The 15763-nt window shown below is 37.6% G+C and overlaps 4 protein-coding genes and 1 pseudogene across 4 annotated transcripts; 1 reads left to right on the top strand and 4 right to left on the bottom strand.

The window, feature by feature from the left end:
* Positions 1 to 831: 831 nt before the first annotated feature.
* Positions 832 to 2830, top strand: LOC125212977 (cannabidiolic acid synthase-like). The gene is made up of 2 exons (XM_048113302.1): positions 832 to 1556; positions 1799 to 2830. Exons 1-2 carry the CDS (start codon positions 846 to 848, stop codon positions 2687 to 2689), a joined length of 1602 nt encoding a protein of 533 aa, XP_047969259.1. The 5' UTR covers positions 832 to 845; the 3' UTR covers positions 2690 to 2830.
* Positions 2831 to 3016: 186 nt separating this feature from the next.
* On the bottom strand, positions 3017 to 4280 carry LOC125202306 (berberine bridge enzyme-like 8). Its single transcript, XM_048100684.1, is given in 2 exon segments — positions 3017 to 3537; positions 3540 to 4280. Coding segments are annotated over 2 exon segments (1122 nt in total). The 3' UTR covers positions 3017 to 3156.
* A 3367-nt stretch (positions 4281 to 7647) lies between these two features.
* On the bottom strand, positions 7648 to 9774 carry LOC125212727 (berberine bridge enzyme-like 8). The gene is made up of 2 exons (XM_048112969.1): positions 9049 to 9774; positions 7648 to 8786 (listed from the first exon to the last, which is right to left on the bottom strand). The coding sequence occupies exons 1-2, from the start codon at positions 9757 to 9759 to the stop codon at positions 7893 to 7895; spliced, it is 1605 nt and encodes a 534-aa protein (XP_047968926.1). The 5' UTR covers positions 9760 to 9774; the 3' UTR covers positions 7648 to 7892.
* An 891-nt stretch (positions 9775 to 10665) lies between these two features.
* On the bottom strand, positions 10666 to 12638 carry LOC125217818 (cannabidiolic acid synthase-like). The gene is made up of 2 exons (XM_048119358.1): positions 11880 to 12638; positions 10666 to 11647 (listed from the first exon to the last, which is right to left on the bottom strand). The coding sequence occupies exons 1-2, from the start codon at positions 12588 to 12590 to the stop codon at positions 10784 to 10786; spliced, it is 1575 nt and encodes a 524-aa protein (XP_047975315.1). The 5' UTR covers positions 12591 to 12638; the 3' UTR covers positions 10666 to 10783.
* Positions 12639 to 13788: 1150 nt separating this feature from the next.
* Positions 13789 to 15662, bottom strand: LOC125202456 (annotated as a pseudogene).
* Between the last annotated feature and the right edge of the window lie 101 nt (positions 15663 to 15763).

The following is a 15763-nucleotide window of genomic DNA, read 5'->3' as shown; positions in this document are numbered from 1 at the left end:
TTGTCCACCATTTAAATAATTCATTCTAATTCGGTATATATTTTAAAAAATTATTTGATTTGTGAAAGAAACTAAAGGAATAAAGTGGGTGGAATGTGAGACCGTTTAAAATATTAGTTTTATATTAGATTGTGATTTGTGAGTGTAAAAAGTTGATAGATATATATGTGGTGCGTATACTAAAAGTGTAATAAAGTAAATGGTTTTATAAATCATGGATAAGTAAAAATTGCAAAATAGTTCTTTAAATGGTGAACGAATAGAGTAGTATTAAATTGTCATGGTATTTAGAATTTTAAATCAATCCAACATTCCTATCACAAATAGAACATGGAATGAGATCATCCCCTACCACCTTATTTTCTCAAATTTTTTCAATTATAAAGTATATTCAAATTTAATAAAACTCCTAACAATAATTTCAAGTACCTAAATTTTTTGAATATTTCAAAACATTTTCCTACTAATCTTTTATTAAAAAAAAGTAAAAAGTTTTTAAAAAATTAATCACGACGGTTAATATGCCCTTTAGACACCAGCTCAAAATTTGTACTCCTAACAACTTTAGTTAATTCAATAAATTGCTAGGTCTTTGAATAACTTTTGTATTTTTGTCTTTTTTGTCTTTATATACGAAAAAAAAAAATCTTTTTCCGTATATACCTAAGAATTAGATAATTACTTTGACCAAATCATTTGTTGCCGGATAAAAATATAATAAACCTCTTTACCTATTCAAACTTGCCCTATTAGTTTAATAATGTATTCATGCAATGTTTTGCCAATTCTCCATCTATAAAAAGAAAAAGAAAAGAAAACAAAGAACACAAACTCATCTCTAAACCATGAAAACTCCAACCATTTCTTTGATTCTTCTTCTCATCTTCTCGTCCTCATCGGCAGCTTCTGCCGCCGGTGACTTCCTACAATGTCTGTCTGAGAAACTCGACAACTACTCCTCGATTTCCAACGTTGTTTACACCGCAAGCAATTCATCATACACTTCCATCTTGAAATCTTCCATCTACAACCTCAGATTCGATACGGAATCTACACCGAAGCCACATGCGATCATAACCCCAGAACACGAATCTCAGATCCCGCCTGTCATACACTGTGCCAAAAAAGCTGGCCTCGAAATCAGGACAAGAAGCGGGGGCCATGACTACGAGGGACTATCTTATGTATCACGAGTCCCGTTTTTGGTCATTGATTTGATCAATCTCAGTGAAGTCACAATCGATGTCGGGTCAAAAACTGCGTGGGTCGAAGCTGGGGCCACCACCGGCTCGTTGTATTACAGAATCGCAGAGAAAAGTCCGGTTCTTGGATTTCCGGCGGGTGTTTGCCTAACGCTCGGTGTTGGAGGCCACTTCAGTGGAGGAGGCTATGGCTATATGCTTAGGAAGTATGGCTTGGCTGCCGATCATGTGATCGATGCAAGAATAGTCGACGTCCACGGTAGAATTCTAGATAGAGGATCAATGGGTGAAGATTTGTTCTGGGCTATCAGAGGCGGTGGAGCTGCCAGCTTTGGTGTAGTTGTTGCCTGGAAGGTACTATTCATATTCGTCCAGATATTCTGTTGGGTTAATTAATATTTGTTGCAGTCCACAAACTAAAAAGTAAAATATTAATGATGATTTAGATTTTTCAAAAATGAAAATGTAATATTATTTTGAGACAGACTAAAAAGACTAAAATAATGATAAATGAAATAGCCCATAAAATTTAGATAGTCGTTGAAATTATGTCTTTTACACTATTGAGAGATATATTTTGAAATTGATATAAACAGGTACGATTAGTGGATGTACCTGAAAAAGTCACAGTATTCTCAGTAGCCAGAACGTTAGAACAGAACGCAACAAAACTCATCCACCGCTGGCAATATGTCGCTCCCAACATCGATGACAATTTGTCAATGGGAGTCATGATATCCCGGTCGAGCACCACACAAAATGGAACCACTCCGACCATCCGTGCTTCCTTCACTGGGCTCTTCCTCGGCGGCACCGACAAATTGCTGCCGCTGATGCAGCAAAGTTTCCCGGAGCTCGGCCTAATGCGAGAAAACTGCACCGAGACGAGCTGGATCAAATCCACCGTCGCCTTTGCCGGAAACCCCATCGGAACACCGCTGCAAATCCTGCTCAACAGAACTCAGCCCCAAAAAGGATTCTCCAAACAGAAATCAAACTACGTGAAGGAACCAATTCCTCAACAGGGCTTTGAAGGATTATTGGAACAATTCTTCAAAGCAGAGGAAGCTACGAGAGGTTTTTTGTTGTTCGTTCCTTATGGCGGGAAAATGGCGGAGATCTCCGAATCCGCCATTCCTTTTCCTCATAGAGGCGGGAATCTGTACATGATCTCGCATCGTATCGCTTGGGAGGAAGAAAACGCTCGGGATTCGGAGAGGTACGTGAGCTGGTCGAGGAGGCTTGAGGATTACATGACTCCTTACGTTTCGAGTAATCCGAGGGGAGCGTATCTCAACTACAGAGATCTCGATATTGGAGTTAATAATGATGTGGGGGAGACTAGCTATGCGCAGGCGAGCGTTTGGGGAAGGAAGTATTTCAGGAACAATTTTGATCGTCTTGTTTGGGTGAAAACCATGGTTGATCCGGGGAATTTCTTCAGAAACGAACAGAGCATTCCGCCGTTGCATTCCAAGTGGAAATGAGGGGATTGTTGTCTGGAAGCATATACTGTGCTAATGTGTTTGATTATGAATAAGGCCTTGTTAAATTTGTGTTGTATTATCTTTTGTTGGGGTAATATACTGTGCTAACTTTGATGATATAATGAATTTGTTATTCTTTTATACGCTTTTCTTCATAAAGTTAAATAGTTTCTTAAATCCGTAGCAGTCATATATGAGACATCTATTAGGCACTGGATGGAGTAACTTTTAAAAGGGACGTACAAGTCAAATGTAATTTTTGTACTAGATAGATCAAAATATATTGTCGCTGGCCGAGCTTTAGAGAAACGTACAAACAAAACAAGATACATGAATAGCCTAATAAATTTATTAATTACAATAAAATGATAGTACATCTGTACATGTATATTCTTCAATTCCATAAAAAAAATCTAGCTATACTAGTCCAATTCCAATCACAATCACATATACATATATTAATTCGATCATTTCTTCCATGGGAATACCGGAATACTTTGTTCATTTCTAAAGTAATTATCCTTATCAACTCTCGTCTTCACCTTCACCAACTTATTGAAATTCTCCTTGAAATAGCTCGTGCCAAACACCAGACCTTCCAAGTAGCTGTTCCTCCCATTGTGGTTTACTCCGATGTCAAGATCTCTGTAGTTCAAGAAGGCTTCGCGCGGCGCCATGGACACGTACGGAGTCATAAACTCGTACAGCTCTCTCGTGAGATTCAAGTACCGGTTCGCAGCCTCCGCGCCTTGCTCGTTCCAGTTCGTCGCGTATTGCAGCTTCGCAATGTTGCCAGCCCTGTGCGGAAACGGCTTTTCCGACGGCGGAATGTCGGCCATCCTCCCGTTTCCGGGACGCGGACGATCTTTATTTTATACAACACCACGACGCCAAAACTCGATCCCCCGCCGCCGGTGATGGCCCAGAAGAGTTCCTCGCCCATGGCCTTCCGGTCGAGGAGGCGGCCGCGGACGTCGACCATCGTCGCGTCGACGACGTTGTCGATGGTGAGGCCAAACTTCCGCATCATGTTGCCATAGCCCCCGCCGCTTAGGTGGCCGCCGACGCCGACGGTGGGGCAGACTCCGGCGGGGAAGCCGTGGACGGGGCTCTTCTCGGCGATTCTGTAGTAGACTTCGCCGAGTGTCGCCCCGACCTCGACCCAAGCGGATTCGTCTTGGACATCCACGTCGATGGAGCGGAGACGGAACATGTCCAAGACGAAGAAGTCGGGCTCGTCGGACCAGTACGACACGCCTTCGTAGTCGTGGCCGCCGCTTCGGATTTTCATCTGCATTTTGTGGGCTTTGCCGCAGAAGATGGCTGTTTGAATGTCGGAAATTTGGCCGGCGATGATGATGATTTGGGGTTTTGGAGTGTAGGATTCATTGAAGCGAAGGTTTCTTATGTAGTTTTGGAGAATTGAGGAATATGAGGAGTTGTTTTGAGTGTAAATTAGAGAAGAAATGGAAGAATTGGAATGGTTTTCAAGGCATTGAATGAATGCATCGTGGGATGAGGTTGCAAATGAGAGAGATTGAAGAAGGGAGAGGAGGAGAGAGATTGATAGTATAATTCTTGAATAATTCATTGTGTGAAAAATGTTTTGATTTTGTAATGAGGGTTTTGACGTGAATATATATAGGAAATTTTGGAGTGTAAGGGCAGACACGTTCGATGCAAATTGGATAACAATTTGACATTACAAAATTTGTCTAACATTTGACATTTGAAAATTTCAAATGTCAAAATGTTTGGTTTAGCATGATTTTAATTTCTTGCGTGAATATTTGATTTATGAGAGAATTGTAGGCGACATGTGCGTATTTATTTATATGTAGTGTTTTGAGATGACTAATTTTTCGTATACAAAATGTTAATTGTTTTTAGTGTATAAGGGAAATTAATATGAAATTTTGACATTTATGAGTGTATAAAATGTCTAAATTAGCTGCTATTAAATTGGGTTTGAAAATAAGGAGGTAGAACTAATCTTATAGTACTTCTCTTCTTTTCAATTATTTTATCAATGTATAAAATGTCTACAGTAGTTGCTATTTACACAATTGAATACTACTACTGTTTGTAACAATATGTAATATTTTTCCTAAAAAAAATATAAGCTATTCATTTTTGGATTTATGCATGACCACTACTTATTAAAGATTACGTGATAATTAACAGAAAATACGTCAGCCTAATCTCCCACTAATAGAGATGATTCTGATTTAAAAACGATAAATGGAATTCTTAGTTGACTAATTTGATAGGTAATTATACTGCTGGCGTAGATACATCAATAATTGAAAATATATTCAAATAGATGAATGAGATCGTTGAAAGTGTATAAGAAGTGATTCCTTAACATATAAAAACTGTCCAATGTAAAATGATAACTGGATGAGATTAAATATTTGACTTCAACAGTTCCCTATGTTATTACAATTATTTATTTATTATTTATTTTGGGAATTATAATATTAATCAGACTATATTTTGGATAAAAATTTGAACTCAATTGGGAGCCAAATCTTATACTATGCTAATTGACCAAATCTAAATCGATGAATGTTAAGATCTAATGCACACATGCCATTTTTGTGTTTTTATAGCAAATCAAATCTGTATTTATTGAAAAAAGGATTTGCATATATTGTAGAAGAATTTTCTATTTAATTTAACATTTATATGTATATTGTTTAACGTATATTTGTATATTGTTTATTGTAGCTTATTTAAAATATAAATTGAAAGGACACGTCTACCAAGCTATACTTCATCATATAGCCTACTTTAATGAAGTAGTTCAAATATGTACTAATATTAATCCCTAATGTAATTCCTAGTCAATACTTATATGCTAATTGATTAAGTTGAGGTTCTAGAAATATATTGGTATCCCCTAAAACCATCCTAATAGCAACTCAAAAAATCAAAAATAAAAAAGTAAACCCTTTTACTCGTATGTGTTTGAACTTCTTGCACACATATATTAATTAAGTGAAACCTAAATAAACCAAGTTTATACCCCCTCCGTCCCAAGTTACTTGATTCGTATTCCATTTTGGGTTGTTCCAAGTTACACAAGTCATTTTCTTTTCTTTTTTTTTCGCTAAAAACAAAACATCTAATCACACTTACTTTATTCTTTCTTTTATTTTATCATCTCTCTTCTCTCTTACTTTATTCTCCCATCTACTTTATTTAACTTAGTAAAAATAATTTTCTTAAATCTCGTACCGAAAAGAAATGCCTCAAATAATGTGAGACGGAAGGAGTACTTGATAGCTTGCACGAAATCAAATTAACATTTAAATAACAAGATTATAATTATTTATAATAAAGGGATAGAGGATTATGATACGATGCTGGAGTTCTGTAAGCTTGATTTTGTAGATGTGTCCAAATTCCATTTGGATACATAGAAAGTGCGGAAACATGCTTAGATTAGTGTTATCGAATTAACAATCATAATTGGATTACGCTAACATGTGTATATAATTTGACAGTATGACAGTATAATATATTCATTTATTTTAAGAAACAATATGGCTTCTAAGGGGCGTACACAGTTGCACGTTAGTTGAGTTTAAAAATTTCTTTGAAATTTCACTGGAATTCCAAACGTGGGAAATTCACCACACTCCATAAGTTCATTATTTTTATGATCAAATTTTAAGTTCAACTAAAATTTGTAATTTTATAGACCAACCACCCAAATATAAAAAAACATAATATCGAAAAATACTAATTCTAATTTGAAAATATAAAATGTGACACTAGAAAAAAATACTACTAATTTTAATTTAAAAAATAAAAAATGTGAAACTTTTTGAAATGATATATATCTAAAACGGTCTAAAAAAGTATAAAAGTGAGGCCCAATTCATGTCCATTAGCAAAATACTAAATGGGCATATCGATTATTTTATATAGTGAAATACACAAAATTATTCTCGATCATAATAAGTTGACTTTTTCATATTTCGTTCGTATATGCGTGCGTCACATGAATATTAGTTTGACTTATTATTCGCCAAAGTTGATCTAGAACATAATTTAAAATTATTGACGATAAATAATTTGCAGCTTTAGTAAACGAGAGTGAGAAGAAGATATTCATTTTAAAATTAGTAAGAGAAAATCGATATTTCAGAATATTTTTTGTAAATCTCAAAGCGATATTGTTTGATATTTGCAAATTAGGCTACGGCGGGCCATAGTTTTATCACCTTTTCATTAACTTATAATCTAACTGTAATTATATGATGTAATTAACAATAGTATAAATATAGTGGACAAGAGTATTATTTCTACATAAATTATTTAATTAATACTAATCCTTATGTACTAGTATAATTTTAGATAACTTATAGTACTTGTACTATTTTACACTAATAACTTTAAAGGATGATTTTGTTATGAAACCAATGAGGATAAATAGTAAAGCTTTAACATTGGAAGAATAATTAAATACTCCTATAAACGAATGAACTATAGAGCTTCAACTTCATTAACCAATCGATCCATCTATAATGACTTAATTCAATGTTCATTGTCAAATCATGTTTTTTCTAGAACGATCACAAATTGGTTTAAACAAAACGTTTCTGCAAATTTAAACTAGACAGGTGTAAAATATGATGATGGATAATGACATTTCACACGTGCACAAAATGACTTCATATTCTTTTTGTCTTTTATATCTTCCCAATTGAATCAAAATTATACAAACTCGTCAAATTAGACAGCCTCAAATAATTCTAAAACAATTAAGAATTAAGATCAGAATATTCTAAATATAGTATTATCAATCTGTCAATCAATTCTGACCAAGTTTTATTCAAGATTGACATGCCAATTAACTCAATTTTTTAAATTTGCATGAACTTGAAATTTACTTGATTTTTTTAAAAAAAATACTACTCTGAATATACAACATAGAAAACACTTGAAAGTTGAAACTGTATCATCAATACAACCATAGATTGTTATAAATGTCGTACATAACAAAAGAGACTAAACGATATCAAGATTTTACATGGAAGACAACCTACACTAAATTATTCATAGAGAAATTACAAATAGATTATGATAACAACAATGTCTTAACCTTATTTCTAGATTAAATTAGGATTAAATAAATAGCATAACATAAAACATCACAATGGTCTTATTAATTATTACCTAAATCTTAGAATTCTCACTCCCCTTTTTTCCACTTGGATCGCAACGGCGGAATGCTCTGTTCGTTCCTGAAGAAATTCCCTGGGTCAACCATGGTCTTCACCCGAACAAGACGATCGAAATTGTTCTTGAAATATTTCCTTCCCCAAACACTAGCTTGCTTGATGCTCGTCTCCCCGACAACGTTGTTAACTCCAATATCGAGATCTCTGTAGTTGAGATACACCTCCCTCGGGTTCCTCGACACGTAAGGAGTCAAGTAATCCTCAATCCTCCTCGACCACCTCACGTAGCTCTCCGAATCCCGAGCACTCTCCTCTCCCCAATTGATGAGATGAGTGATGAGGTAAAGATTGCCACCTCTATGAGGAAACGGAATGGCGGATTCGGAGATCTCCGCCATTCTCCCGCCATAGGGCTGCAAAAGGAACATCAAGCCATCCTTGGCTTCTTCTTTGTAGAACTTTTGCCAAATCCCTTCAAAGCCCTGTTTTGGCATTGGCTTCTTCACGTAGTTTGATTTCTGTTTGGAGTAGCCTTTGGGCTGAGTTATGTTGAGGAGGCTTTGCAAGTTTTCGATGGGGAAGCCGTTGATGGCGAGGGTTGATTCGACCCAGCTCGTCTCGTTGCAGTCTTCTCGCACTAGGCCGAGCTCGGGGAACGTTCTCTGCATAAGGGGAAGCAGTGTGTCGATGCCGCCGAGGTAGAGTGCGATGAATGAGACGAGGACGGTCCGGTTGGTTGGTGATTGGGTGGTGCTCGATCGGGATATCATTACATCGATAAATAATTCTTTGTCGATGCTGGGAGCGACGTATTGCCAGCGGTGGACGATTTCAGTTGCGTTTTGCTCTAGTGTTCTGTCTACTCTGAAGACAGTGACTTTTTCCGGTATATCCACTAGTCGTACCTGTTTAGATTAATTTAAACAACTATATAAGTTTCATAGACTAATTTAATTATACTGATAAGTTTCATAATGAAACTTTGACTATCTACTCAAATATTAATTAACTCAACAATATCTTAACGAACAGAAAAAAGTCTAATCTAACAATATATTTGAACTTCAAATTTAAATCAGTACGACGGCCGGTCAAAGAAAAAAAGTCAAATGCCTAAAAGGGTTTGACTTAGATATAATAAAGAGTAATAATTTTAGAGAAAACTACCTTCCAGGCAACAACTACACCAAAGCTGGCGGCACCGCCGCCTCTGATGGCCCAGAACAGATCTTCGCCCATTGATTCTTTGTCGAGAATTCTGCCATTAGCGTCGATTATTCTTGCATCGATCACATTATCGGCAGCCAAGCCATACTTCCTCATCAACAAGCCATAGCCTCCTCCACCGAAGTGGCCTCCGGTGCCAAGTGTCAGACAACCACCTGCCGGAAATGCAAGAACTGGGCTCTTCTCCGCGATCCTGTAATACAAAGAGCCGAGAGTGGCACCGGCTCCAACCCACGCAGTTTTTGCTGCGGCGTCGACAGTAATTTCATTTAATTTGATCAAATCAATGACCACAAACGGGACTCGTGACACATAAGATAGTCCCTCGGCATCATGGCCCCCGCTTCGAATCCTAACTTCGAGGCCAGCTTTTTTGGCGCAGTGTATGACAGGCGGGATCTGAGATTCGTGTTCTGGGGTTATGATCACCTGTGGCTTAGGTGTGGATTCCGTGTCGAATCTTAGGTTGTATATGGTTGATTCTAATATGGAAGTGTATGATGAATTTCTTGTGGTGTAGACAGCGTTGGATATCGAAGAGTAGTTGTCGAATTTCGTCGACAGGCATTGTAGGAAGTCACCGGCGGCCGGAGCTGCCAATGAGCACGGCAAGATGAGGAGAAGAATCAGAGAAATGGTTGGAGATTTCATGGTTTGGAGATGTGTGTTTTGTTCTTTGTTTTTGTGATTTATTTATAGATGGAGCTTTTTTAAAGTAATAATACAAGTTTGTTAGAATGTGACATCATGTTTGAAATCCTTAGCTTGTCTATGAAGAACTTTTCAGGTCAAATTAAATTATACAATCATAGTTCAGTCAATTGCTATCAATAATTCATTTAAGAATAGCAGATAAACCAAACATAGACTTATTCGATATTCAATAGCTAGGAGACATTTTGAATTGGATTTTTTACAAATATACTTTTTTTTTTATATTTAAGCAATCACATTAACATTAATTGTTGCTATAGATGTTAATTACGTGAACGACGAAGCATAACTCAGTTAGTAAAACGTTGAAAGAAGTTTTTCCTCCCGCCGTCGTCTAAAGAAAATACATACGATCCTATTATCAATTTGTTCTCACTTTTCAAATAGTAGTACTTGACAAATTTGGATGTAAAGGAAGAAAATACAGAAATTAAACTAGGCTAAATTGGAACTATTATAGTTAAATCAAATTTGAAATTTTAATCCAAAAAAGTAAACTGATAATTTGTCAAATTGCGTTGTGTAAAGGGACATGCGACAGTACGCGCGACTTGAAATCTTTCGGCGAAAATATTAAGTAAAAGTAAAATGGTTGAATTCTTATGAAATTATAAAGTTAAAAGCAGAAATAATATTAAATAAAGCCTTCAACAAAGTGGAATAAAAGAATTCCAGAAAAACTAGAATTATATGCAAAAGGTGATACATAACATCTAGTAGTATTAATTAGGTATCCTTATTTCAAAGTTTGAAAGTGTTTAAAGGTTTGAAAATGTTTAAAAGTTTGAAATTGTTTAAAGGTTTATTGAGATATGTGAATCTCCTAAATCATAAGCAAATCACTAAATAAACAACTGATTTATATTATCCAAGCAACACACAACTCAAATTTTACAACATCTCAGTCATAATCATACAGAGTATTCCCTAAATCTTTAATTTCTCAATCCCCTGTTTTCAACTAGTAATGCAACGGCGGAATGCTCTGCTCGTTCCGGAAGAAATTCCCGGGATCAACCATGGTTTTCACCCGAACAAGACGATCGAAATTGTCCTTGAAATATCTCTTGCCCCAAACACTTGCTTGCTCATAGCTCGTCTCGCCCACAACGTTGTTAACTCCGAGGTCAAGGTCTCTGTAGTTGAGATACGCTTCCCTCGGATTACTTGTCACGTAAGGAGTCAAGTAATCGTCAAGCCTCCTCGACCAGTTTACGTAGATGTCCGAATCCCGAGCATTTTGTTCTAACCAACCGATGGCATGATTGATCAGGTATAAATTCCCGCCTCTATGAGGAAAAGGAATGGCGGATTCGGAGATCTCCGCCATTTTCCCGCCATACGGCATCATGATGATGAATAAACCACTCATAGCTTCTGCTTTGTAGAAGTGTTCCCATATGCCTTCAAAGGCATGTTGAGGAATAGGTGTCTTCACATAGTTTGATTTGTCTTTGGCGAATGCTTTTGTGGTTTGAGTTCTGTTGAGAAGGATTTGCAACGGTGTTTCGATGGGGTAGCCGCCGAAGGCGAGGGTGGATCGGATCCAGCTCGTCTCGGCGCAGTTTTGTCTCACTAGGCCGAGCTCGGGGAAGCTCTGCTGCATGAGCGGGAGCAATGCGTCGATGCCGCCGAGGTAGAGTGCAAAGAAGGAGACGAGGACGGTCCGATTGCTCGATCGGGATGTCATGACTCCGATGAACAAGTCTTGGTCGATGTTGGGAGCGATGTACTGCCAGCGGTATATGAGTTGAGTTGCGTTTTGTTCTAATTTTCTGTCTACCTGGAAGATGGTAACCTTTTCGGGTACATCCACTAGTCGTACCTGATTAGATAAATTTAAAAATTTATGTATCGTGTAGAAATAACTTAAAATGACTACATATGTTTTATGGATTATTTTAATAATCACCAATTGATTTTAAAATGAAATACTAGGCTTAAATTTTAATTGACCAAACAACATTATTTGGGTAAAACAGGAAAACATCTGATCCAACGGCATATGTGACCTTTGACCTTTATTCTTTGATTTTAGTGAAGTTTTAGAATAATACCTTCCAGGCAACAACTACACCAAAACTGGCAGCTCCACCTCCTCTGATGGCCCAGAACAGATCTTCGCCCATTGATTCTTTGTTGAGAACTCTGCCATTAACGTCAACTATTCTTGCATCGATCACATGATCGGCAGCCAAGCCATACTTCCTTTGCATTAAGCCATAGCCTCCTCCACCGAAGTGGCCTCCGACACCAATAGTTAGACAACCACCCGCTGGAAATCCAAGAACCGGACTTTTCTCCGCGATTCTGTAATACAAAGAGCCAATGGTAGCCCCGGCTTCAACCCACGCAGTTTTTGCCTCAACGTCCACGGTAATTTCACTTAGATTGATCAAATCAATTACCACAAACGGGACTCGTGATACATAAGATAGGCCCTCGAAGTCATGGCCCCCGCTTCGAGTCCTGACTTCGAGGCAAGCTTTTTTAGCACAGTGTATGATAGGCGGGATTTGAGATTCGTGTTCTGGGGTTATGATCGCCTGCGGCTTTGGTGTAGAGTTTGTAGCAAATCTAAGGTTGAAGATAGAATATTTCAAGACGGAGGCATATGATGGATTTTTTGAGGTGTAAACAACGTTGGAAATCGAAGAGTAGTTGTCGAATTTCTCGGACAGACATTGTAGGAAGTCATCGGCGGCAAAAGCTGCCAATGAGCACGACAAGATGAGAAGAAGAATCAAAGAAATGGTTGGAGTTTTCATGGTTTAATTAGAGATGTGGTTGTGTTTTTTTTTTTTTTTTTGATCTTTTTATAGATGGAGGATTTGCAAAACATTGCATCAGAGCTTGATTAAACTAACATTACTAGTTTGAAATCATATGCTTCTTCACTAAGATAAGTTAAGGTCAAATTAAATTATCCAGTTCTCAATAGAGAAGAAGATTGTATTTGTTTGTATATAAAAACCAATAAAGACAAAATTATACAGTTTGAACTTTGAAATTAATATTGAATGAAAACGAATAGAGTATTTGTTTTTACTCATGTTCATGACATACATCAAAATACCAAATGTCAATGCTCGATGTCCTAATCAATTGCTATCAATATCTCGTTTAATTGTACATCAAACGAACATAAATTTATTCGATATTCAGTATTAATGAGTCATTTTGCGTGTGATTAATGACATATACATTAATTTAGTTCAATACATGGTATACTAATGACAGAGCACAATTGGAGAAATCCGAATTATCCGAAGGGAAGAAACAAGTGGGATGTCTATTGATCTTCACCATCAAAAAATCAATCCTTTATTTATTTAATCCCAAATCTTTATGACTTTTTGCTAGTAACCGGTGGAATACAAAATGAGACGGTTAATAGAGACCGAGACCGAGACTGAGACCGAAGGTAGTACTCTAAGGCCCAGTTCGGTTAACAGGATTGGTCCAAGATAAAGTTTGACTAAAGCCAAAATCATGCGTTCAGTTGGCAAGTTATAAAATTTTCATGGCCCACTACTAATTAAAAGCCCGCAATAGGCCCGTCTGCCAATAACCATTTTTAGTCTTCAAGTATGAGAATCCATCGCAGCCTAGACTCTCCAACTATTTAATCTTACTACTACCTTTCTCTATTCTCTATTGCCTTAAACTCAAATAAAGCCTATCTTATCTTATCCTGTATTGTATCCTCCTATTATTATTTTATGAACCGAACACCACCTAAATGTTTATGTGATTGGCAAACCTTATTTGAAAGACTTTCTTTTAAGTTCCAAGAATGAGAACGACACATAATATAGAGACGTGTCACATAAAATGAATGTAATTCGATTGCTCAAATGATGAAGATGCTGTTGAGTTGGATTGGGTACAACATTTTTCAAGTTACTAAATATACTTCAAAAACAAATAATAACAATTTTTTTTAATGTACTTCAAAAATAAATAACTACATTAAAATCTATTTCTTGAATTCGAAAGAATATAGTACCATATTTTACAACGTCTTATTCATAATCATACACAATATGCCTAAATCTATAATTTCGAAATCCCCTGTTTTCCACTAGTAATGCAACGGCGGAATGCTCTGTTCGTTTCGGAAGAAATTCCCGGTATCAACCATGGTTTTCACCCGAACAAGCCGATCAAAATTGTCCTTGAAATATCTCTTGCCCCAAACACTAGCATGCTCGTAGCTCGTCTCCCCCACAACGTTGTTAACTCCGAGATCAAGATCCCTGTAGTTGAGATACGCTTCCCTCGGATTACTCGACACGTAAGGAGTCAAGTAGTCCTCAATCCTCCTCGACCACCTCAAGTAGCTCTCCGAATCCCGAGCATTCTCTTCTCCCAATTGATGAGATGAGAGATCATGTAAAGATTCCCGCCTCTATGAGGAAAAGGAATGGAGGATTCGGAAATCTCCGCCATTTTCCCGCCATAAGGAACGAGGACTAATAAACCACCCATAGGTTCTTCAGCTTTGTGGAATTGTTCCCATAACTCTTCAAAGCCCTGTTGTGGAATTGGTTCCTTCACGTAGTTTGATTTCTGTTTGGAGAACTCTTTTTGGGGCTGAGTTCTGTTGAGAAGGATTTGCAACGGTGTTTCGATAGGGTTTCCTGCGAAGGCGACGGTGAATTTGATCCAGCTCGTCTCGGTGCAGTTTTCTCGCATTAGGCCGAGCTCCGGGAAGCTTTGCTGCATCAGCGGGAGCAATCTGTCGATGCCCCCGAGGAAGAGGGCGAAGAAGTAGGCATGGATGGTCGGATTGGTTTGTCCTGGCCCGGTGCTCGACCGATATGCCAAGATTCCAATGAATAAATCTTCGTCGATGTTGGGAGCGATGTATTGCCAGCGGTGGATGAGTTGAGTTGCGTTTTGTTCTAAAGTTCTGTTTAAGGTGAATACCGTGACCTTTCCAGGTACATCCATTAGTCGTACCTGTTTAGATTAATTTTAAAACATATATCATCATTGTAAAGGGATATAGTAACTGAAATAACTATCCATGCTTTTATGAACTATCAATTTTAAATAAATATACATTAAAACCTGTGCCGAACTAAATGTTTATACTCTTTGGGGACGGAAGGAGTATATAATACCTTCCAGGCAACAACTACACCAAAACTGGCAGCTCCACCTCCTCTGATGGCCCAGAACAGATCTTCGCCCATTGACTCTCTGTCGAGAATTCTGCCATTAATGTCCACTATTCTTGCATCGATCACATGATCGGCAGCCAATCCATACTTTCTTTGCATTAAGCCATAGCCTCCACCACCGAAGTGGCCTCCGACACCAATAGTTAGGCAACCACCTGCCGGAAATCCAAGAACTGGACTTTTTTCAGCAATTCTGTAATACAAAGTCCCGATGGTGGCACCGGCTTCAACCCACGCAGTTTTTGCCTCCACGTCAACTGTAACATCGCTGAGATTGATCAAATCAATTACCACGAACGGGACTTGTGATACATAAGAAAGTCCCTCGAAGTCATGACCCCCACTTCGAGTCCTGACTTCAAGGCAAGCTTCTTTAGCGCAGTGTATGATAGGCGGGATCTGAGATTCGTGTTCTGGGGTTATGATCGCCAGCGGCTTTGGTGAAGAGTCCGTAGCGAATCTAAGGTTGAAGATGGAATATTTTAAAATAGAAGTGTAGGATGAATTTTTTGAGGTGTAAACAACGTTGGAAATCGAAGAGTAGTTATAGAATTTCTCGGACAAACATTGTAGGAAGTCATCGGTGGCAGAAGCTGCCAATGAGGAAGACCAGATGAAAAGAAAAATCAAAGAAATAGTTGAGGTTTTCATGGTTTAGACTTTAGAGATGTGTTTGTGTCCTCTGTTTTTCTTTTTTGTTTTATAGATGGAGCATTGGCAAAACATTGCATCAAAGCTTGATTAAACTAAAA

Source organism: Salvia hispanica, chromosome 1 (assembly GCF_023119035.1).
Source record: "Salvia hispanica cultivar TCC Black 2014 chromosome 1, UniMelb_Shisp_WGS_1.0, whole genome shotgun sequence".
NCBI lineage: Eukaryota > Viridiplantae > Streptophyta > Magnoliopsida > Lamiales > Lamiaceae > Salvia > Salvia hispanica.
This window is presented reverse-complemented; position numbering and strand designations above follow the sequence as displayed.